The sequence below is a fragment of the Macaca mulatta genome, chromosome 2 (assembly GCF_049350105.2).
Source record: "Macaca mulatta isolate MMU2019108-1 chromosome 2, T2T-MMU8v2.0, whole genome shotgun sequence".
NCBI classification, from domain to species: domain Eukaryota; kingdom Metazoa; phylum Chordata; class Mammalia; order Primates; family Cercopithecidae; genus Macaca; species Macaca mulatta.
In genome coordinates, this window is record NC_133407.1 from 62,405,189 (window position 1) to 62,430,303 (window position 25,115).

At 35.6% G+C, this 25,115-nt stretch overlaps 1 protein-coding gene across 1 annotated transcript in view; it reads left to right on the forward strand.

Annotated features, from left to right (window-relative positions):
- The first annotated feature begins 230 nt into the window (after positions 1-230).
- Positions 231-25,115, forward strand: part of SCHIP1 (schwannomin interacting protein 1) — a 611,368-nt gene continuing 586,483 nt past the window's right edge. The window contains 1 exon segment of the mRNA NM_001265718.1: positions 231-339. Within this exon segment, the coding sequence (NP_001252647.1) occupies positions 277-339 (63 nt within the window). The 5' untranslated portion in view covers positions 231-276.

The window sequence follows — 25,115 nt, forward strand, 5'->3', positions numbered from 1 at the left end:
GAACACTGGCAAAAATCAGCAAACTTCATCTCCCAAAAAGCTCTCGCTCTTTTTTGCCAGTACTTGAAGATTTCTGCTCCAAAATCTACTTTGAGCTGCTTGAGCATGGTGGTTGATAACTGAAAGGCAAAAGCATCACCTATTTAGTGTGTGTTATAGAAATTTTTTAGATAACTTTACTAGCTAACCCAGGTGACCCTTTACGGATTTCTTTCAAAGCCAATTTGAATAAACAACTCTTCCCTCTCAAATGGGCAAGAGTAACTCTTCAGCACCATGGAGAGGTCCGCGCAGCGTGCTACAACGTGGGACTGTGACCAGGGCAAGCACTCTGACAGTGTAAGTTTTACAAATGTCTGCCATCTATTTTAGGTGTATCATATTTTTACATATGAAGAGAGAAAACTTCAAAGTCGAACTGAGTCAGGTTAAATTTAAGCTATAAAAGCTGATGGCCTTCATTACATTTTTAAATTCAGAATTAAGCATTTAAAATATATCAGAGTATTCATTTGAAAAAAATACTTTCTCATTGCATAATTAGTATGTGGATATTTGATGCTTTGAATTTTGTGAATCTATGTTTGGGTGTTCTTTTTTTTTTAGTACACCAAAACTAATTGCATTGCAGTGGACAAAACAATGGCTTTAGAAATAGCATTTTAATAGACACATATAAATAGTTCCAAATGTACAATCTGTTGCCCTTTGTATGCACAAGCCTCCTTTGGAAAGTAGTTCCTGATTTGTACAGTTTGGGAAGGTCAGTGTTAAACTTTTTCACTTTAGATTATACTTTCAGTTACCAAAAGAACGAATGTCTAGGTATTCTAATGTCAGTACATGGGAGATATTTGATGACTTAAACATTTCAAATTTATTGGTATGAAATGTATAGAGTGGCAGTTTATTATAAGTAGAAATAATAAGTAAATTTATAAAATTATATATGGGCCATTGAAATAGTACTTTTAGCATTATTGAAAATAATTAGTTTCAAAATGTTCAATTTAAATGTTCAAACCAGAAATTAAAAAATATGGTTTCTTCAAAAACATCTTTTAACTCCATCTTTAAGACTATCAAAGGTGTAGTTCCATGATATTATGATATGACACAACCAACAAAGAAATAATACTTTGAGTTACTACCCAGAATGACCCCAACAGATATTTTGATTAACTATTGAATTTTTTTTCTAAGAGAACATATTATCATTAAAAAGTAACTTTAATAAATCATGAGTCTTTTCTCAGACCACTTAAATGCGGTTTGGAACATTTATTTATGCAGAATCATTTATTTTAAAACCTAATAAACATATATATTTATATTATTGTATTATAAAATGTATTTCCCTTAGTAGTTTTCTTCATTTTTAAAAACCAGTGGTAAATGCAATTTACTCAGCTCTATCTCTAATTCAAATATAATGGATTATTTCTGTTATGGATAATTTCCAAGTGAATTACTGTTGCTTCTTAACTCTTCGGTAATTTGGTATTTGATTTTGGGATAAATGGTACTTACATTTTGACAGTGTATGAAGTTCAGACTTTTAGAGGATGTAACAATTTTATGTAAAGGAGACCTTGGTATACAGTTTTGTCATCTTTCCTCAATAGATCCACTGATAATTTCTGTAATTGATGTCAGTATTTAAAAGGCCTTAGTTTTTGAAAAGAATGAAAGGTAGATTTATGATTTCAGTTTTTTTAAGTTTCATTTCCCCGAATTTTATTATTCTGCTTTCGTTAATAGGTAAGTAGGACTTTTCACACACCATTGCATGTACCTCTGTGATTTTAAACTTAAATTGTTCCCTACGGTAAACTGTATCCATTTCCAGACCCTGATGAACTTTGGACAAATTATTCTGGTTTATTAAATTGTACATTCTAATCCAGAAGAATCCAAGACTCATGTCATAAAATGCATCTGCTTGCTCTGAAATGGTGTCAGGAGGAGATGTACCTGATTCAGAAATTTATTTGATCTTTGTCTCTGTCTCTCTGAAGGATGTGATTCATTTATGATATTGTCAGAAGTGTAACATTTTATATTTGCTGCTTTTTTGCAAACATTTTAGTGATATATTTATAACTACAGTTATCCAGCACACACACTTTTCTGTAGTTGAGATATCATTGCCTATGTATTTATTTAACCAGAAATTGTTGCTGTATGACAAACTACAAGCACATGTTTGCTTCTGTTTTGATAGCCTTTCAATCATTATTGAAACAGTCACCTGAATAGTAGAAAAATGTTCAGAGCTAAACTATTAGATATTCACATTTCTTTTTCTTTCTTTCTTTCCTTTTGAATAACATTCTGGTGGTAGCAGATGTATGTGAACAATCTTAAATTTAGTTGAGTGACATTTTGCTTTTCTTGCCAATGTAAAAATATGCTCCCAGATCTCTTTACTGTGGTCCACCCACCCTTGCAACGGATTTATAACCTTTGGCTACAAAGAATGTAGGGGCATATTTATTTATGAAAGCCACCCTAGTTAGGATGCTTTACAGGGTGGCTGAATATAGAGGCAGTTAATTGGCAGGTGTGGTTTTTACTGCTGATTTTAACCCTTTTTGGCACTAAGAAAGATTAGTTGATCTCGGAAATAGTTCTTACATCCAAGGTATTCAGACTCATCTCTGTTGCATCAGTCTCCATCACATATTCCTGTAGAAGCAGCTCCTCTAGCTATGGTCCCAATAGGAGCAGTTCCAGTAGGGAAGAGCCTGAAACTGGAATGTGTTGCAAGAAGATCCTAAATGGTAGCTTCTTAGAGGGACATAGGGATCCTTGGGGTTATTTCAGTGAGCAGGATGCTGATTGATTCCAAATGGGTTCTAGGCTTGTTTTAGTATGGTTCTAACACTCTAAGGGGCTCAGTGGACATTAGAGGCTCAAGAGAGGTACCCTAGCATCCAAGAGAATCATTATAGAATCATGATTCAGCATAAAACTTTCTATCAAGTGATTTTTGTCCTCAGTTACTACGTTTTACTGTTGTTCCTTTCTCTCTCCCAATTTTATTTGCAAGGCACATTCCTACTTTATATTACTTGATGGATCTAACTAGATATGACCTGACTGATTTGAGATTTACATTAAATATTACAAGAAATGATGGAATAATCTTACATTTTCCAGAGAACTGAAAAGAGCTTAGGGACTTTTCATGGAAGATATACACATAGCTGAAAGTCCGAGAATATTATGCAAATAGAAATGTCTGGATATGATGCTTTTCTCACTTTAACTAATCTTTCAAATTCCAGTCCCTCTGGATTTTACTCTCCCCCATAAGTAAACTTAAGTTGGAGCATGTAAAGAACAAGTACACATCCAGGCAGCCAGTCCTAGGGTGAAGTCAGGCCACTTCCATCTTGCCTAATTTGTCCTGTAATTCTGACTCTCTTCTTGGATTTTTGACACCATCTCATCTACACTTTTGGAGTTGACATGCTACATCACACAGTCCCTGACTCCATTAATAAGACCCATCTTGATGCAATACACATTTTGAATCCAACATTCTGGATTGACCTAAGTAGCATGCTTCTCTAGAATGCTGTTTTAGTGCTCGATCTCTGACTCCTGTGCACAACAATGGCAGGAAATAAGACCCCACTTCTCCACCTTAGGTTTCATTTTGTGTGCTTTGAAACTGATGGAACTGTACTGTGTAGAATACAATGTTGGTATAGAAAGCATGTACATTGACTGCCCATGACATAGTAAATATCTATTTTTAAAAGCAGTCAAAGACAGACTCAGCCTAATGATGTGACAGTAGATATGAAAGAATATAAAGCTTCAGTGCCTTAGAGCAATTCTTACTAATTTTCTTATGTTTAATTTTCGTTGAGATTCCTAGAAATATAAATACAAGCATTATATCTGGACTTTTGAAGATTTTTTTCTGATGTCTTGGTGGAGAAGATAAAGACTTGTGAATGGAATGATAATTTGGAGATAGCAACCAATTTACTGACCCCTGGGCAAGGGAATTTCTGTCAGAATATGTGACTTGTAAGGGACCTCAACATTGACCAATCAGTGGAAGATTTATGGAGAAATTTTTAAAAAATAATTACAGGCTGGTGCAGTGGCTCATGACTGTAATCCCAGCACTTTGGGAGGCCGAGGTGGGCGGATCACCTGAGGTCAGAAGTTTGAGACCAGCCTGGCCAAAGTGATGAAACCCTGTCCCTACTAAAAATACAAAAATTAGCCAGGTGCCTGTAATCCCAGCTACAGACTGAGGCAGGCGAATCGCTTGAACCCTCTAGGTGGAGGTTGCAATAGCGGAGATCATGCCATTGCACTCTAGCCTGGACGATAAGAGTGACTCCGCCTCAAAAGAAACAAAAACAAAAACAAAAAAAGGATGGAGCTGTTTTTCAATGGTATAGGAATAAAGCATTGAGCTTCTCATCACCAGAAATATGAGTCACACTGGATGACCCACATAAAAGATGCTATAGAAGGGGACTCCCTAATGGTGTGTGTGCATATGTAGCAGAAGGTCTACGTGATCTCTAAGGTCTTTTCCAACTTAGACATGGATAAGAGTCATCAGTGCAGTGTTGTCTCATTTAAAAAAGAAAACAATAATTTATTCGTTCAACAAATATGTATTGGGTACATACCCTTGTGATTAAAAGAACTGAGATGATTAATCCTCCCTGCGCTCCTTGAGAAACCACCCAGTTGAAAAGGAGTAAGAAAGGGGAAAACTGGGAAATAAAACCCCAGGTGGGTTTTATTTTAAACCTCAGGAGTTGGAAAAATCCCAGGAGGGAGAGTAAGATGCATCACTTGGATCTATTTGAAAAGGGAAAACTAGGTTAAAGGAGAAAAAAGCAGAACTGGAGTTATAATTTATCTTTTCATTATCCCTAGCATAGAGATACTACAATGCATAAAAAAGAAATGAAAAATTTAGAATTTATTGATCCCTAATCAATTCTAGGATTCTATTTAGGACTGTCAAATCCCTAATGAGCTTTTTTGCTCTTTTGCCTGTATCCTTTCAACCTGTGTAGCTATAGCTGCATCATACCTTTAAAGATTCCGTTCCAATTGTCGTCTGTTCTTTTATAAATTGGGAGAAATCCTGAAGCTGTAGACCATCAATTCAAGGGGTCAACATCAAGTCAGCATAGCTACTGGCCCTGCTCTGAACTTGAATCTTTGCTTGATTAATTTATCATACATGGTGAATCTAGGCTATGCTGTAACAAAGGGATCCCCCAAAGTATAATAGCTCCCAAACAGCAGTTTTTATTTCCTGATTAGGCATCAGTAGCGAAAGGCAAAGCAATACAGTGGGGTGAGCCTTCTTCATATAGTCATTCAGAGAACCCAGGATGGTGGGAGCTATGCCATCTTCAACACGTGGCTTTCAAGACCACCCTCCAGTTGTCTGCCTTCTAGCAAAATAGAAAGGAAAAAGGGCACATGTGGGAGGTTCTAGTGGGCCCATTCTGAAAGAGGCACACCTCACTCAACTCACATTCTTTTGACTGAACCCAGTCACATGCTGATATGGTTGGGCTGTGTCCCCACCCAAATCTCACCTTGAATTGCAGTTCCTATAATCCCCACGTGTCATGAGAAGGACCCAATGGGGGGTAATTGAATCATAGGAGCAGGTTTTTCCTGTGCTGTTCTCATGATAGTGAACAAATCTCATAAGATCTGATGGTTTTATAAAGGGCAATTTCCCTGCACACATGCTCTTGCCTGCCACCATGTAAGACGTGCCTTTGCTCCTCCTTCACCTTCTGCTATGATCATGAGGCCTCCCCAACCAGGTGAAACTGTTATTTCATTAAACCTCTTTTTCTTTATAAATTGCCCAGTCTCAGATACTTCTTCATAGCAGTATGAAAATGGACTAATACACATGCCATACCTAACTGTAGGGGAGACTGGGAAATATCCTACAGGTTACATAGAAGTAAGAAAATAAAATAGATTTTAGAGCACCGAGTACTTTCTGCCATACCTGGACTTCTGTTCTACTATGGGAAGACTTCTTTCTCCAAACCCACAGTTCCTGTTGCTCTAAACCTGGTATAGCCTGCTAGGTATGCTTGATGTTAATTTTACTGCGGCCTCGACCATTGCTAATTTCAGTCTTCCAGGTTGCAAACTTGACCCTAGGTAATTTAAGCTGAAAAATAATTTATTAGAAACACAACAGATAGCTCATTAAATTGACAGGAAGGCTAGAGAATCAGGCTCAGAAAAAGAAGAAACCCATGGAAAGGCACACACAAGAGACAACATTATTGGAATGCTGTTGGCCTCACAGTACACTGGATGCAATGGCTACACAGTTCAAAAATACCCCTCACTTTTCTGAGACACTTCTTCCAGATTCAAAGTCCTGAACTGGGCCATGCCATTGACTGGTTTAGATTATGCATTCAGGCCTGATTGCTAGAGTTCAGGGAAGGGAATTACTTCTATAATGGGGGATAGAGTCCTGTTCCTTACTGTAATATGCAAAGCAGTGTATTCTGTAATTATGAGAGGGTCTCAGATAAACTAAAAAAAGCCAAAATCCAGTGTCCCTGATGTTGTAAGCTGCCCCTGATGTCACATTAGATCTACTGATGACCATGGTGATTCTTGTTGATCCCAGTTGGCCACACGCTTAGCCTGTGCTTTATTGCTATGCTTAGACTATGCCTTGTTGCCCCTCCTGGAATATGTGTTTTCACCACTTTCACCAGTTTATTGCCGTAGCCTGCCTAGTAACCTCTATGAATCTTTCTTTGGCCCTTTTTGATGTTAGCTGAGCTTTTCAAGTCCTTTCCTACAACACTTGGCCTTGTTTGGAGAATTTAATTTAGACCTGGGACCTACATGGTAAGTCTGCAGGGCCATCACTCAGACATTTGACTCATCTCCTGGGGGGTTTTCTCATCTGTAAAATGAATAAGTCGGCTCAGTTCCCATTAGTCTCAAAGGGACACCAAAGCTTAACAAGATCGTGCTTTGAGATATTTGGAACACAGGGTGGCATTATCACATTATTATTTTCACAAGCTGTTAACCTGAAGGGGGAAAATAAAGAGTGGAAGTTTAATGCCAGAGAGGTTTTGGCACTTTGTCAACTCAGCATTAGCTTTGAGGGCTTTTGGAATTTTGCCTGAAATTTTCAACACCACACGGCTAAAAGCTGTGTTTTTGTAGGCTCGTGATATTCCTGTCCCCAGGGATGGCATTAAGCACTTGCGAAGGATGAACTGTGCCAGGCCTATCTTCCAGTGTCCCACAAACAAAAAAGCAATGCACACTCTAAATTGCTGTGTGAACCCACATTTTCCACTTGGAACAGCACCTCTGACTTGTGCCAGTAGAAAAGGGATGATGGGAAGGGAGTAATCCACAATTGCATGTGTTAAATACATTCCCTATGTGACACGTGGGGCAATCATGGCTTGGAGGCTTCTGTTTGGGTGCTCGGATGGACCCTACTGAAGATGATGGGACCTTTGTAGGTCTTTCACAATCTCCCACATCAGTCTTTTTTGAAAGAGAGCTATTGGTTATGCAAAAGTCACCTTTGCCAACTAAACCAAAGACTGGGCTAATTAGAAGCTAGGAAAGAGAAATACATCCTCTTGGAACTTCATTTTGGGATTTTGGAAGGAAGAGAAAGGCGGGAAAACCTGCTAGAATCTGGGGAAACATTTATTCATTCCCTGTAATTGATGTTTAAGCTATGTGATCATAATTACCCTGAAAGATTCTAAATGGTTTACTTTATTTGGACAAGAATTATTTTCAAATACATAGGATTCCACATATGTGCCTAAAACACATATGCACATATATTTTAAAAATAATATGCTTCATATATTAAAAGATGATAAATTTTCAGTGTCAAGAGCTGAAAAGTATAGTTTTGAATGAATGTGCTTATACTTCTTAATGTATATACGTTTTATATTTTCATGAAGACCAACAAATCTGTGCTTTGTCAGTGGAAGAAGGGAACTATTTATATTTTAGAGCAAAGTACAATGATCACTAATTTATCAAAAACTGATAGGAAATGAGGCTTCTGTATAAATGAAATCTATCAATAATGGACGGTTACTTTTTTTTCAGTAGAAACATTTTGAATGACTTTGTTTCTAAACTACATTGTAATATTCTCTGTCTCATTTTATAGCAATGCTTATTCATTTATCATTGTAATATATATCTATGTTCGTTTTAGAAAATATGAAATGTTAGAAAATATATCTCACCATTAATCGAACAAAGACCACTATTAACATTTCAGTGAATTTCCTTGGAGTTTCCTCAATGTGTATACACTAGATATGAATATGAATATATAAAAATATAACTCTTAAACATATTTGCAACATTTTTAACTGTGCTTTTAAAAACTCAACATTTTAATTTCTCTGTCATTAAAATTTCTCAAAGTTTTATAGTACACTGTGAATGAGTAAGATTAAATCAAATAGACATATAACTTATTGAATTATGCCTCTATTGTTATCAATGTCAACATTGAGGGTGTTTATATATTTTCACATTTTTGTTTCCTTACAAGAGATTACTATAAGTATAATAAAAATTTATATAAAAATTTTAAGGATATTGATATATATTCTTACATTCCTAAAACTGTTGTGATAGTTCTGTTAATTTAATAGATTGAAAGTGGTCTGTGTTTAAAACCTGAATTTATTTTTAATTGTTGAGGTTTAACATTTTCACATTTTGTGGCCATGTTGACTTATTCTGTGAATTGTCTATTGTTTCACTGAGATTTTATGTGTTAAATATTATGTATACATTATTTTTTCCATTCATATATGTGAGATATATTTTCCTAGATTGCATATTTCAATCTTTAGAATTTTAGATATATTTTTGGAAACAAAACCAAGTATCCCATTCACCTATATATTTTTGTGTTTTTTGAAAACTGGTTTCAACTTTATCATTTGTCTTAAGTTCATTGAAATTTTCGTGTATGGCATAGTGAGAAATAATAGTCTTACTTTATTCCAAGTAGTTAACCCTTTACTTGAGCACCATTTACTGAGTCCTTTGCTCTCTGCTACAAACTAGTAGAGAACACCATTACTGAGTACTAGTACTAGTACTAGTACTGAACACCACTACCAGTTTGTAAGAGAGAACAAAGGACTCAGTAAATGGTGCTCAGGAATCTTTACCATATGTTAAAAATAAATCCATTAGAATCTCTTTCTGAACTACCTTCCTGGTTTCACATGTCTATTCTAGTACCTGTATTCTACTGTCTTAAATATTACATTTATATGATGAATTTTAATATTTAGTAGAGAATTCTCCACTTCATATTTTTTCATTGGTCAGACTCATTCCAGATAAACTTTACAATTGTATACTTATGAAATCATTTAGAGACTTTAATAACAATTGCATCAAATCTGTAAACTAATATAAGAACTGACACCTTTGCAAATTTGTTCTTACCATCTAGGAACACTGTGTAGATAAATAAATATTGACATAAATACGCATAAGAACATGAGTAGATATAGATATCAGGAAAGATTTGAAATTTCATTTTATATGTTTTATTTTTTTTATTTTTTTGGGGATGGAGTCTTACTCTGTTGCTCAGGCTGTAGTGCAGTGGTATGATCTCAGCTCACTGCAACCTCTGCTTCCTGGGTTCAAGTGATTCTCCTGCCTCAGCTTCCTGAGTAGCTGGGATTACAGGCCCATGCCACCATGCCCGGCTAATTTTTGTATTTTCAGTAGAGATGAGGTTTCACCATGTTGGCCAGGATGGTCTCGAACTCCTGACCTCAGGTGATCTGCCGCCCTCCTTGGCCTCCCAAAGTGCTGGGATTACAGGCATGAACCACCATGCCCGGCATATTTTTTTCACTTTACTTACTATGATTATTCCTATACAAATGGATTATGGATTATTTCCTTCTTTTTTTTTTTTTTTTTTGAGATGGAGTTTTGCTCTTGTTGCCCAGGCTGGAGTGCAGTGGTGCAGTCTCGGCATGAGTCACCGTGCCTGGCTATTTCTTTCCTTTTATTCCACCTCTAACTGGTTATTACTAGAATATAGGAAGCAATAGCTTTTTGTCGTATTGATTTGTATCTTTTCAACTTATTAAAATCTCTTAATAGCACTTCAGAATTTTTTTAGTTGATTCTTTCGAGGTTGTTAACCATGTAATTTTCTCAACTGCAAATAGTACTAAATTGCCTCTTCCTTTCCAAAAGTCTTATTGTATTGATTAGAAAATTCAACGTAAGCAACAGAGGTTGTCTTATTATCCATAGCTGATGCAATGAGTTATGGTCTGTTCTTGCATTGTGGTATTGCTGTTTGGTTTTAACGCGTAGTTCTTTATATGTTGCTTTTAATTTCTATTTTATGGTATGTTATTTAAGTTTTTACATCTCTGCTTATAAAATGAAATTCACCTGTAGTTTATATTTCTCTCAAATTTGAATCAGGGCTATGCAAGCTTCATAAAATGAAAAGCTTCCTAGATTTTCCTTTGGTCTCTAATTTTATATAGCATAGTAATTACATGTTCCTTGAAAGTTTGAAAAAAATTCTTAATAAAACCGTTCAGCCACCATGTCTTTTCTTATACATATTTTAAAATAACATTTTCATTTCTTCCATGGTTGTTAGATATTCAGGTTTTCTACAATATCATAAGTAAATTCTGGTACTTACTTTCCAAGATATATCAGTGAATATCTTGAGATTAACTATCATATTTTGTTTAAAATTTTTCTCTGCCTACTCCTTTATTACTTTTAATATTTATAATTTTGTTAACTGAAATTTTGTAACAATCAGCTATTGTGTTAATCAATTCTGTATTTTCTAATTAATATATTTTGGTATTTTAATGTAATATTTACTTTGCCTGTTAACTTTAGGTGTTTTGTTTTGTTTTGTTTTGTTGAGATGGAGTCTCACTCTGTTGCTCAGAATGGAGTGCAGTGGTGCGATCTCAGCTCACTGCAACCTCTGCTTCCTGGGTTAAAGCGATTCTCCTACCTCAGCCTTCTAGGTAGCTGAGATTACAAGTGTACACCACCACACTCAGATAATTTTTGTGTTTTTTGTTTTTTTCTTTAGTAGAGATGGGTTTTCATCATGTTGGCCAGGCTAGTCTCGAACTCGTGACCTCAGATGATCTGCTTGCCTCAGCCTCCCAAAGTGTTGGGATTATAGCCTTGAGCCACCACGCCTGGCCAACTTTAGGTGTATTTTTATTGTTCCATTTATTTTTTCTTCAGTTTAATGAATAATTTATTTGTTTTGATGAATTAATATTTTAATAACAAAGTTAGGTTTTTGAATTTGTTCTAATTCAATTGTGTTATCAATCTAATAAGCAGTATCCGCATTTTCTTTATATTGTAAAGATTTTATAATTACATATTTTTTCCTATGACTCAACTATTATAAAAGCATTTAAAATTTTTATTTAGTGACAATTCTAAAAATGTGAAATAGACAATAATTTCTTATTTTGTTAGATTGAAGCCATCAAAGATGGCCTTTACAATTTTTATTTTGGGGTATTTGCGTAGGGATTGTTTTTTAGTTTCATATAAAAATATAATCAATCCTACATTCCACTGATCCTTGAAAAGAGTTTCTGATCTTTCTTTTTAAGGTACAAAGAGTTCCTATGTTAATTAATTAGTCAAATATTCACATTCTTTATCCCTACTTTATTTTTTGTTTTCCTGGTAGATAGTAGTGATTCCCTGATAGATAACAGATAGATAGATATCTATTCCCTGATAGATAACAGATAACTGATAGATAACAGTTACAAAACTTATTCTCAACATTTCTGAGTTATTTTAACTGATCATTTCATAAGCAGTATGTAGCTGAATTTTGTTTTAAACATAAACACAAGTTGTTTTCACTAATCAAGAGCTCATTTTAATAACATACGAACAAACTATTATTAAGTTTGATCTTCTCTTGTTTTTTGTTTTGTGTTTCTCATATTTCATTGCTGTTTTTTTCTCTTATCAATTATATTTTATTTATCGTCTCAAATTGGAATATAAACATTCAATTTTTACTCTGTTGGTAGTTAATTACAGATGTGTAATAGTAATGTGTGTATCTGGTTTTAATAATAAAAACTAAAATTTCCTGTTAATTTATCCTTCTGCAATATTTTGAGTGAATGTTCACTCATTCAATAAACATTTGTTGAGGACCTACTCCTTGCTGGGCATTGACCTAGCATTGGGAATACAATAGAAACCAGGATAGATGTATTTCCTATTCTCTTTGATTTCTCCCCTATCTCATTATTCTCCTTTTCACTTCTCAGTTTGTTGTTTCTATATCTCTTTTATTTATATTTAATACTTGTCTTTCAAGAACTATTTTTTGATATATACATTGTTTTGTGATCTTTTAAGAACAATTACTTAGATTTAGTGTATATTTTATTCATTGCGTTTATTCATGCATTTTTTACTTTTAAGTTCAGGGGTAAATGTGCAGGTTTGTTGTAATATAGGTAAATTGCATGTCATGGGGGTTTGGTATATAAACTATTTTGCCACCCAGGTAATAAGCACAGTACTTGATAAGTTAGTTTCTTGATGCTCATCCTCCTTCCTTCCTCCAGTTTCAAGTAGGCCCTGGTGTCTGTTGTTCCTTTCTTTGTGTCTGTGTGTTCTCATCATTTAGCTCCCACTTATAAGTGAGAACATGTGGTATTTGGTTTTCTGTTCCTGTGTTACTTCACTTCAATAATGAAGTGAAGTAGATAGAGGATAGTAATAGAGGATAATGGCTTCTAGCTATATCCATGTTGCTGCAAAAGACATGATTTCATTCTTTTTTAGGGCTGTTTAGAATTCCATGGTGTACATGTACCACATTTTCTTTATCCAGTCTACCATTGACAGGCATTTAGATTGACTCTATGTTTTTGCTGTTGTGAATAGTGCTGTGATTAACATATATGTGCATGTATCTTTATGGCAGAATGATTTGTATTCCTTTGGGTATATACCTAATAATAGGATTGTCGGGTAGAATGGTAATTCTGCTTAGAGTTCTTTGAGAAATGGCCAAACTGATTTCCATAATGGCTGAACTAATGTACATTTCTACCAGCAGTGTGTAAGTGTTCCCTTTTCTCTGCAACCTTACGAGCACCTGCTATTTTTTGACTTTTTAATAATGATAATTTAGACTGGTATGAGATGGTATCTTTTTTTTTTTTTTTTTTTTTACTTGGTAAGGCAATATTTATTTTCTTTTTTTTTTTTTTTAATTTATTTATTATTATTATACTTTAAGTTGTAGGGTACATGTGCATAACGTGCAGGTTTGTTACATATGTATACTTGTGCCTTGTTGGTGTGCTGCACCCATCAACTCGTCATTTACATCAGGTATAACTCCCAATGCAATCCCTCCCCCCTCCTCCCTCCCCCCTCCCCATGATAGGCCCCGGTGTGTGATGTTCCCCTTCCTGAGTCCGAGTGATCTCATTGTTCAGTTCCCACCTATGAGTGAGAACATGCGGTGTTTGGTTTTCTGTTCTTGTGATAGTTTGCTAAGAATGAGAGGATGTGGAGAAATAGGAACACTTTTACACTGTTGGTGGGATTGTAAACTAGTTCAACCATTATGGAAAACAGTATGGCGATTCCTCAAGGATCTAGAACTAGATGTACCATATGACCCAGCCATCCCATTACTGGGTATATACCCAAAGGATTATAAATTATGCTGCTATAAAGACACATGCACACGTATGTTTATTGCGGCACTATTCACAATAGCAAAGACTTGGAATCAACCCAAATGTCCATCAGTGACAGATTGGATTAAGAAAATGTGGCACATATACACCATGGAATACTATGCAGCCATCAAAAAAAGGATGAGTTTGTGTCCTTTGTAGGGACATGGATGCAGCTGAGATGGTATCTTATTGTGGTTTTGATTTACATTGCTCTAATGATTAGTGATGCAACATTTTTTCATATGCTTGTTGACCACATATGTCTTCTTTTGAAAAGTGCCTGTTCATGTCCTTTGCCCACTTTTTAATGGGGTTCTTTTCTGCACGATGGTTTGTTTAAATTCTTTATAGATTCTGTATATTAGAATCAATCTTTGTTGGATGCATACTTTGCAGATATTTTCTCCCATTCTGTAGGTTGTCTGTTTACTCTGGTGATAGTTTCTTTTGCTGTGCCAAAGCTCTTTAGTTTAATTAGGTCTCATTTGTCAATTTTTCTTTTTGTTGCAATTGTTTTTGGCATCTTCATCATGAAATTTTTGCCAGGTCCTAGGTTCAGATGATATCTACTAGGTTGTCTTCCCTTGTTTTAATAGTTTTAAGTTTTATACTTAAGTTTTTAATCCATTTTGAATTGATTCTTATATATAGTATAAGGATTTTTAACTATTTTTATACTATACTTTTTCTAGTCTTATATTTATTTTTATTTCAATTTCTGAGACAGACAAAAATACTTTATATACTTGCATATCAGATAATGTGTTTTTTGGGCACTTGTGCCTGAATTTTAGCTGGGCTGGGTATAAAATTGTTGACTCTTAACTGTTCATTGTAGTATTCTATAATTATTGCTTTATTATCTTTTAGTAATTTGTGTTGAAGAACATTTTAATGACAATATAGTTTTTATTTTTATATTATGATTGGAGAATAAACAACATTCTATTTTAAATGACTGTCTAGCACACGATAATTATAATAGCTAAAATTTGTACTACATTGCTATATGTTAAGTGTTCTTCTAAGTATCTTACATATGCTAACTCCTTTAAGTCCTTTTATCATCATAGCAATCCTATAAAATAGGAACTGTAATTTTTCTCATTTTACAGGTGAAGAATCTGGGTCACGGAGATGCTAAGTAACTGTTTCTGACTATTGGAGAGTAGCAAGTGAAACTAAAAGGCAGCCAGCTCAGCATGCTGGATCTTAACTTCCATGCTCTGATGCCTGTGCTATTAATAAACAAATGTTTTTCAAATTAAAATAGGAAAATAAATGAAAATATTAAATTGTTTTCTGTAGGGTTCAAAACAGAGCTTCACGTATGATATCAATTTCTTGATATTTTTCTTGATTTCTTTCAGAACATAATATACTTGCTTGATAAAAGTAGGGAAAAGATGAGAAAGAGAAGAAACGTATTGATGTGCCAGAGGTGACATATGGTGTCTGACTTGATCTTCTCAATACCACTTTGAGATATACTACATGAAATAAAACTGTAAAATCATGTCATACAAGTTCAAGTCCAGTGTTATTCCCTCTGCACTGTGAGTCTGAAGGACAGTCTATGTGCAGGCTATAAAGAAGAAATCAAAGACAACCACACTCTCAGCTATACTCCTACACATGAATAAAGTTACTTTTAGCAATATAATTTTTTAAAAATAAATAACATATTTCTAATTGAAAATGATGCCTAGCTAGTATCCCCTCATGCAACTGCTTCTAATTCTCCATTAGCATACCTATGAGGCCACAGTAAAAAATGAAAATGAATATTACCACCGAAATCACAGATGACTGACAACCTTTTGCTAGGATCTTCGAGGCATGTGCACTGACAATAGAATCAATGAAGGTGCCTGTAATCCCAGCACTTTGGGAGACCAAGGCATGCAGATCATCTGGGGTTGGGAGTTCGAGACCAGCCTGACCAACATGGGGAAAACCCATCTTCACTAAAAATACAATATTAGCCGGGCATGGTGGCACTTGCCTGTAATCCCAGCTACTCAGGAAGGCGGAGGCAGGAGAATCACTTGAACCTCGGAGGTGGAGGTTGCGTTGAGCCGAGAAAGAAAGAAAGAATCAACAAAGGTGGACAACATTGAGAACACATGCTTTAGCTCATGAACAAAGCAACCTCAAAATCTAAACTGGCAAGGCAAATGGGAATGTTCTGATTGTGGTGAGGGTAGTCAGATTTTTTTTGCTCCCTCCCCATGCTCCACACACCACACCAGCTTTCTTTAGTCACATTAATAACTTTCTTCCCCTCTGTCTTCCCTATGTCAGCAAGTCAACACTGAGCTGATCAAGAGAAATGCTGGAACTCATTCTTCTTTCCTTCCTTTCTTTACCACCATTCCATCTTTTCCATTTACATCTAATCAACCACCAAGTCTTGTTGAGTTTATCTTCAAGAATGTATCTTAAATATGTAACTTTACCTCATCACTATTGCCAACACCCTGGCCTAAGCCACCATCATCTCTCACCTTCATCACTACCATAGCCTCCTACGCTGAGTTTCCTGCCTGCTCTAATCCAGTCTCCATAAAGCACCCAGTATGGACTTATTAAAACTTAAACTGCATTAATATTACCTGCTTATTTCAGTAGCATCAAATTTCCCTTTATGTAAAATCCAAATTCCTTGCCGTATCCTAACTCCAAAGTCCTATGTGATCTGGTCATTGTCTCTTCATATTGCCTCAGCCACACCAGCCTATCAGTTCATTGAACACATAAAGCTCTTATTTATTTATTTATTTATTTATTTATTTATTTATTTATTATTTCTTGCCTTAGAGGTTTGCATATCGCAGTCCTTGTGTTTGGAATGTTTTCCTTCTTCTTCACCTGGCAACCTCTTCCTCATGATTTGAGTATTAAGTGGCAGCTCCTTGTAGAAGTTCTTCACAACTACCATTATTCTCTCAAAGTGCACCCTAGTGTTTTTCCTTTATCTGGTTTATCACAATTTATCATTCCTTAATTAAATTATTGTACTTGTTTATATTGTTTGTCTTTCCATTAAAACTCTATGAGGGCAAGAACCATACCTAGTTTCTGTGAATGCTCAGGGTCTGCCAAAGGATTGATAGCCCATAAACATTTATTTAACAAATGAATCAGAGGATCCACCAGATGCTGCAGTCCTCAGGAAACAACAGGAGAGGAAATAAATGGTGGTGGCATATTTCAACGTGGTGGCACGTTTCAACATGCTTACACGGGAAGGGTAAGAGAGAGGGAAAATCTTGGGAACATTCACAAATAGCACTGTGGTCTTTTTTATACTCCACTAGAGTAGAATGCCAGAGGACCAGCGGGTAAGAAAAGATCCTGCTGCACCCAATGAAGCTATACTAAGCAATTGCCTCCTAACACCAAATATGGGGCATGAGGCTATGTTTGTCAAACAAACTTTTTATCTACAGACCTAAGAAGATGACATTGGTAATGGGGAACTAAGTAATTATTTAGAATAGCCTTTCTATTGAAGACAACTAAAAAAAGGTGGATAACACATAACACAATATTATATAGCTATAAAAAGGAGTGAAGAATATCTTAATTTACTCATACAAAGTGATCTTTGGGATGTATTATTGAAAGAACAAAAGAAAGAGTCAGAAAGGTATATACAGTATTCTACTTTTCGTGTAAGAATGGCAGGAAGGAGGTGGTAATAAGTGTCTGTACTTGCATGTTTTTGTTTGCCAAAAAAAGAAACAACAAAAGGAAAACTTAACAAACTAACAAAACTAACAGAAAATGTTTACCTATATGTGGACAGAGGAAGCATAGCAAAGTGGGCAGTGATGAAAATTAAACCTCTTTGAATATACCTGGTTTTAAAGTTTTGAACTTGGAACAAGGTAAATATATTCATAGAAGAAAACCAAATAAAAAACAAAATAAGGCCATCTCTAAAAACAAAAAAATAATGAAAACAAATTAATCTAGTTGTTTGTGCCATAACCACAAAAAGAAAAAAATTATTTCAGGTGACTTTGGGACATAATATTCTGTCTACTTGTAAAATATTTTAAAGAAAAACATTCTTTAAAAGAATATTATGTAAGGGAATACAGAACTACAAGGAAATCTTAAACTTTACTCAATAGTGATATTGGTATTACTACATTGTAATTATTTTACAGTGTTTTAATTTATAATTTACATAATGCAAGTAATTATCTTACTGTTATGAGGAATTAAGATTTTTAGATATGAGAAAAGAAATTCAGTATAAAGCCAAAAAATTATGTAAAATTCTGCATTATTAAATATAAAATAGAAATATAAGCATAAAATTTTATTTTTATTTTAAAAATGTATATTCTTAGTTATTTTTCGTGAAAAAGCATAAAAAAAATAACACAACAGAAATGAGTGCGCCTAGTTTGTGGTCTCCAAATACTATTCCAGTCTGTAAAAACCAGAATTACTTAGACGGGCGGCTGATTCCAGGTTTCAGACAAAAAATATACAAAATACACAAGGAAGATTCCACAGACCAATAGAGTTGTGTGAAAGTACACAGAGGCTTTTCTGGCCAAAGATGAGATTATTTGGGTATAAAAAGATAATGAATGCAATTATTGGAAACAGAATATGTAAAAGCCTTTGTGTTTATAATAAAACTATAAAAAGAGAGAAATTATTGGACATGACGGTAATAAGTAGAGCAACACTAATTACTCTAAAAATATGTGATTAATATGAAAAAATTAAGCATATATTAAGTTTCTCCAGCATGAACTATATTTTGGGCAACCAGATAAACCTAGCTAATAAGATAAATTTCTGCTTTACAAACTTCCAGGCAATAAATAAAGGAAAAGTGAAATGATTAGAAAATCACAATTTTGCAACCCCAATGAAATAATAGATTATGATCTAAGACAATCATGAATGGATGAAGCCACAAGATGAAAGGTTGATGGGAAATTATACCAAGGACGCATCAGGTCGTCATCACCTGAACCCACCTATTTATCAATCTCAGCATCAGTAAGAGTGTATCTTCTTGCTGTAATTCAACCCAAAGTACACAGCATCACCACAGGACGTATCCCTGTAAAAATAATAGAATCCAAATCTAATCAAGTCTTTGTAGCTAACTTCCACTATAGGAAATATGGCAGGTGAAGGATCAAGTTAAATGACAACTTAAAGAAGCCAACTGGAAAACTGAATGTGTCATATTCTGTGAGACAATTGACTTGGGTTCTTCAAAAAATCAATGGGATGAAAACTAAAATTATTTTTAAAAAAGAAGAAAGAGGAAGCTACTCTACATTAAATGAGATTTTAAGGATGTAACAACCAAATACAGTATGTGGGCTTTGTTTGGCTTCTGACTCAAAGAGACTGAGACAATTAGAAAAAGTTTAGTATTAGATAGTAACAAAATACCATTAATCCTTTTCTTACTTGTATTGATGACAACATAGGCCATAATAATTGAAGAAAACTTCCATGTTATTTTAGAGATAGATATTGAAATTCTAGGGGTAAAATAACCTCATATCTGGCATTTATTTTAAAAATAGTTGAGAAGGAGGAAGAGAAAGAAAAAGAGACAGGAGGAAGACAGGTAAAGAGAGAGGAGGGAAGGCAGAGAATAAGATGTCAAGTATAAGAAAATCTTAATAGCTAAAATCTGCGTAATGGATACATGAGGGCTCATTGCAACGTTCTATTTTGTATATTTAATTTTTTTCAAAGAAATAAGAATGTTGAATTTATAGCTTGGTGAAGTAAACAGTCTTGGTTAGTTGGCTAGTTAAATGAGACAAATACTTTATTCCTCATTATAAGTGATATGTGTTCTTTGTGTTGCAAGTTATTTAATATAAAGACATTAGGATGATAATGCTTTAAAAGGGGGCATGAAATAACTATCAAGAAAGGGAGCAATTACTTTGCTGAGATCTAGGAGAGGAGGGGAACCCAGAAAGTAGAACTCAGCATTCGAGGTAGTACATCCCTCATAAGAATGTCATGAGGACTTGAGAGGTTAGTGATTGTCAAGTGCTTGCAGCAATGACTGGAATGTGCATGCTAGTTAAATAACTAAAATAAATTTAATATGTAATCAGTTTCCCTACTACATTATCCATATTTCAGTTTTGCTTTATTTTCAATTTCTTTTTATTTGATATATCATCATACAATGTACAAAGATTTCTGGATATTGACATCATACTTTTTTGGTTTTGTTTTAGGGAATCATGGGATGTATATAGGGTTTCTTTTTTTTTTTTTTTTTTCTTTTTGAGACAGAGTCTTGCTCTGTCGCCCAGGCTAGAGTGCAGTGGCACAATCTCGGCTCACTGCAAGCTCCGCCTCCCAGGTTCACGCCATTCTTCTGCCTCAGCCTCCCGAGTAGCTAGGACTACAGGTGCCCGCCACCACGCCCGGCTAATTTTTTTGTATTCTTAGTAGAGGTGGGGTTTCACCGTGTTAGCCAGGATGGTCTCGATCTCCTGACCTCGTGATCCACCCGCCTCGGCCTCCCGTATATTGGGTTTCTATTCTGAAAGCACTAGTCTTTCTTGGGCTGGGCAGATTTTTCTCATCCTGTTTATAGCTACCCCCTTGTATTTTTTCTGGAGTTGATTGTCAATACAGGGCATCTTCGCAATGACAATGTTATCTGATGGTCGTCTCAACACCATATAATGATGACCATAATCAACATTACTTTGTGTGGATTAAAAATAATAGCTGTTAAGCAACATTTCATCAGGGTCACATGATAACCAATAATTAAAACAATTTTTTTCAGTTTGGTTGGCTGTTTTGATATTTGCATACATTACTTATGGTAAATGGATGCAATAGAGATGCTAGAACAAATTCTAGCATTATCTTTGAAGTTCTTTGTTTGAATATTCACTATGTCCTCTAACAGTAAGGATGGCCCAAGATCTGCCCAGCCGTGTTCCCATGTGGATATGGGTACAAAATCTGAAGGGAAAACATCTATTTTCAAAAAGGGCTGGTCAACCCAAGGAAAACTGTCCTTGAGGCATTTGTGAACATATACAGGCCACCAAATTTGCTCCATTCATTCATCTTGAGGAGCATCAGTGTTTGTATAGAGTGTTTGTATAGTGGTATAGAGGTGAGAAGGTGGTATGGAGGTCACAATTTTATTTCTTGCTCTGGTCTTCACCTGCTCTAATCTGTGGCCTGAAGCTACACCACAATTCTGATAGGGCACTATTAACAATGCCAAGTAGCAATCTGTCAGGAAGAATTATAAATGAGCCAAAGAGCAGGTGGTTAATGCAGAAGGAATCTCAGACAAATAGGAGGCGTAAGTCTTTCTTCCATACTTCCTTTCCTCTGTTTATTGTCCTGACATCAAATTAGCTGCTGGAGCTTAAAAGCCTATTATTCTCAGGATGTCTTTCAGACAATTTAACTCAATAGTCATAGGGCGAAAAATAATTCTTTCTCTTGGAGGTGGAATGGGAAGGGAAACAGAGCACACACAACTTCTTTCAGATAATGTTTTTCTTTAGAAGATAATTAAAGTAACATAGGGGACTTCCAAGAACCAAGGGGCCCACAAATTGGTGTTATATTCATGCTAGAAATCCAGGCCAGATACTACAGGGCAAGATGATTATGGTTCCCAATACTATCCAAAGACAGTAATCTGTGAGTATCATGTCTTAGGTGCTGTGTGACTATCCATCTTGAGTGGATTGCCTGTGCTGGACAGTGTGGACAAGTTAACCACTCTAGGACTCTGCTTTTACCCAGACATGATAAGAAGGGCAGATTTGTTGCTCATTTGGATCTTTGGGAACTGCTATTCTAGTATGATGGCTTCATGTGCTAGGGCAAGTGGCCTGATTCTGAAACTCACAAATATTTGTTTTAGCAGAAGAAGAAAAATGTGGATTATTTTCATCTTACTATTTAATAGTAGCAGAATGTCTATGTGGTTCCAGCTCAGCCTCAATAGTAAATGACAAATACTAATATAATCAAGTTGATTTGGGGTTCTCAATAAGCTCTCACAAGCTGGAACTGCTAATGTGATGCTTTAAAAATATTCGCCTTTGTATAGTGAAACAACTTTGGAAATTGTAACTTGAGAGTATATGGGTATTTATGTATAGCCCACCTTTTGGCTGAGATTTGAGATGACATTTTTCTTTCAACAAAACTCTCAAGTGGCACACCATGATTTATAATTTTATTTGGCTATTGTCTGCCTATGCTGCAGAAAGTTGAAAAATTATTCAAATCCTGCCAAATGTATTTACAGTTATATTTCTGCTACTCAGATTCCCTCCTTCAAAACATTTTAAAGTCTCCATATAGAATCAAGATTGGACTTTTCAGAGAAGGGAAAAAGTAAATGAGAGAGATCAAGTTTTTGTCTTTTCTCAGAGAACGGTGAAGTAGATTTTAGAGTCTTAAATTACGTTGAAGGGCTGAGTTGGCAATAAATCTCTACTTGCAACTTGAACTACTCAGTCTCCATCGATGTTTCAGACCTGTGTCTGACTGGCTCATAACAATTAGGAAAACTCTTCATAAGCATCTTAGAGTGGATCAGAACCAGATCATTACCAGAAAAGGAAAGGTAGTTTTGTCCTGAATCTTTACCTTATTACAAAGTTTTTTTTTTTTTTCAATCAACTGACCCAAATTTAGACTTTGCAGATAGAAATGGCTTGTATCCGACAGCACATTAGCCAAAATGATTCAATATAAAGGTCAAACCTCACATAAAAGAAGAGTCCAATGAGGAAGTTTACAACATTCCCCAGAATTGCTCTTCTCATTTAATTTAATAATCCCAGCACTTTGGGAGGCTGAGGTGGATGGATCATGACGAGGTCAGGAGTTCGAGACCAGCCTGGCCAATATGGTGAAACTCCATCTCTACTAAAAATAAAAAAAGCTAGCCAGCACGGTGGTGTGCGCCTGTAGTCCCAGCTACTTGGGAGGCTGAGGCAGGAGAATCACTTGAACCTGGGAGGTGGAGGTTGCAGTGAGCCGAGATCACACCGCTGCACTCCAGCCTGGGTGACAGAGTGAGACTCCGTCTCACAAAAATCAATCAATCAATCAATAAGATGATTTGCCCATCTTAAAATATTATCCTCAGCACTCTCTTCTCTCTTGCTTCCCTCACATTATTCCTCAGGCTCCTTCATTTTTTTTCTTTCTGCCTCCAGAAGCATCCTCTCTCATCCCTGCTTACATATCCACCTATAGAGTCCTTCTTGCCATCAAGCATGGCCTGCTTCCAGGTCCCATCTCTCAGCCTCTGAGAAACAGGGCTTTAACTCCTGCCAGCTCTTGTGGCATTTACTGTATAGATCTCTGTTCATGTTGCCCCTGCCCTGTGTTAGAACTATACATGCTTATGTGTTTTCTTCTAGACTGTAAACTTGAAGACAGATGTAGTTGATGTTAACCCTTGTATTTATTGCATGATATGCTACATAATGGATATTCCATAAATTTTTTGAATTAAATTCACTCATATTTAGTCTTTCTTAATGTATAGTTAATAATGTACACATATATGTCGATGATAAGGGAAAACAAAATAAAATGAAGGTTAAATGTAAAGAGGAAACAAGAGTAGAAACTTCAGAGATTATCAATGTTCATTTTTTTCAGTAGGATGCACAGTTAGGTTTCATTGCCTCAAACCTCAATTTCCAATAATAAATAATGTCATTCCTGAGAGAGGAGGAAAGAGGAAAACAACCAAAATTTGAGGAGGCAGGGATTATGCTTGCTGGTTTTTTTTTTTTTTTTGGAAGTAAAATATGTTTACTTGTAAAAATATTTGAGCCAAAATTATTTCACATGTGAACAAAATAATAGAATTAAGACTATTCTCCATTTAGCAGAATTTGCTCTGAATTTCCCAAGTACCCCAGAACCTATAGAGGGAGTATTTTTTAATTTTAATATGTTTAATTGACAAGAATTGCATATATTTAAGGTGTACAACATGGTGATTTGATATACATATATATTGTGTACCAATTACCACAGTCAAGTTAATTAACACATTACCACCCATAGTTACCATTTTGTGTATTTATATGTGTGTGTGGGAAGGACACTTAAAATCTGCTCTCTCAGGCTGGGTGTGGTAGCTCACACCTGTAATCCCAGTATTTTGGGAGGCTGAGGCGGGTGGATCACCTGAGGTCAGGAGTTCAAGACCAGCCTGGCCAACATGGTGAAACAACGTGTCTACTAAAGATACGGAAGATTAGCTGGGTATGGTGGGGGATACCTGTAATCCCAGCTACTCGGGAGGCTGAGGCAGAAGAATTGCTTGAACCCAGGAGGCAGAGGTTGCAGTGAGCCAAGATCGCACCATTGCACTCCAGCCTGGGCAACAAGAGTGAAACTCTGTCTCAAAAAGAAAAAAAAAATTATGCTCTCTCATCAAATTTCAAGTAAACAGTGCAGTATTATTAACCATAGTTACTACACTGTACATTAGATACCTATAATTTATTATCTTATAAACTAAATATTTATACTCTTTGACTAACATCTTCCTATTTCCTTCACTCCCTAGCCCCTGGCAACTATCATTCTATTCTCTGCTTAGATGGGTTTGATTTTTTTAGATATTATGTCTAAATGAGATCATGCCTTGTCTTTCTGTGTCCGGCTTATTTCACTTAGCATAATTGTTCTGCAGGTTGATCGATTGTTGTTGTAAGTGATGTGACTTCCTTTTTTAAGGCTGAGTAATATTCCATTGTGAGGGCGCATGTGTGTGTTTGTGTGTGTATGTACATAATCACCTTTTCTTTATCCATTTATCCATCGATGGTCTCTTAGGTTGCTTCCATAGTGTGGCTGTTGCGAATAATGCTGCAGTGAACATGAGAGAGCAGATACCTCTTTGACACACTGATTTCATTTGCTGTGGATATAAACCCAGAAGTGGGATTGATGGGTCATATGATAGTTCTTTTTTTAATTTTTCAAGGAACCTCCATACTGTTTTCTATAATGGCTATACCAATTTACATTTCTACTAACAGTTGCACTTGGTACTTTAAGAAAGGCATTGCTATTCTCATTTTTCAGGGAGGTTGAGTCACTGCACAGCCTGTCACAGTCAATAGAGCTGAAATCAGAATCTGGACTCAGGAGTGTGGGATGCCAAAGGCCTAGCTCTTCTAATGTGCTGTACTGCCTTCCTAAGCAATGATGATGGTAAAATGTTTTTTAAAAAAATGATATACAGACACACCACTGTCA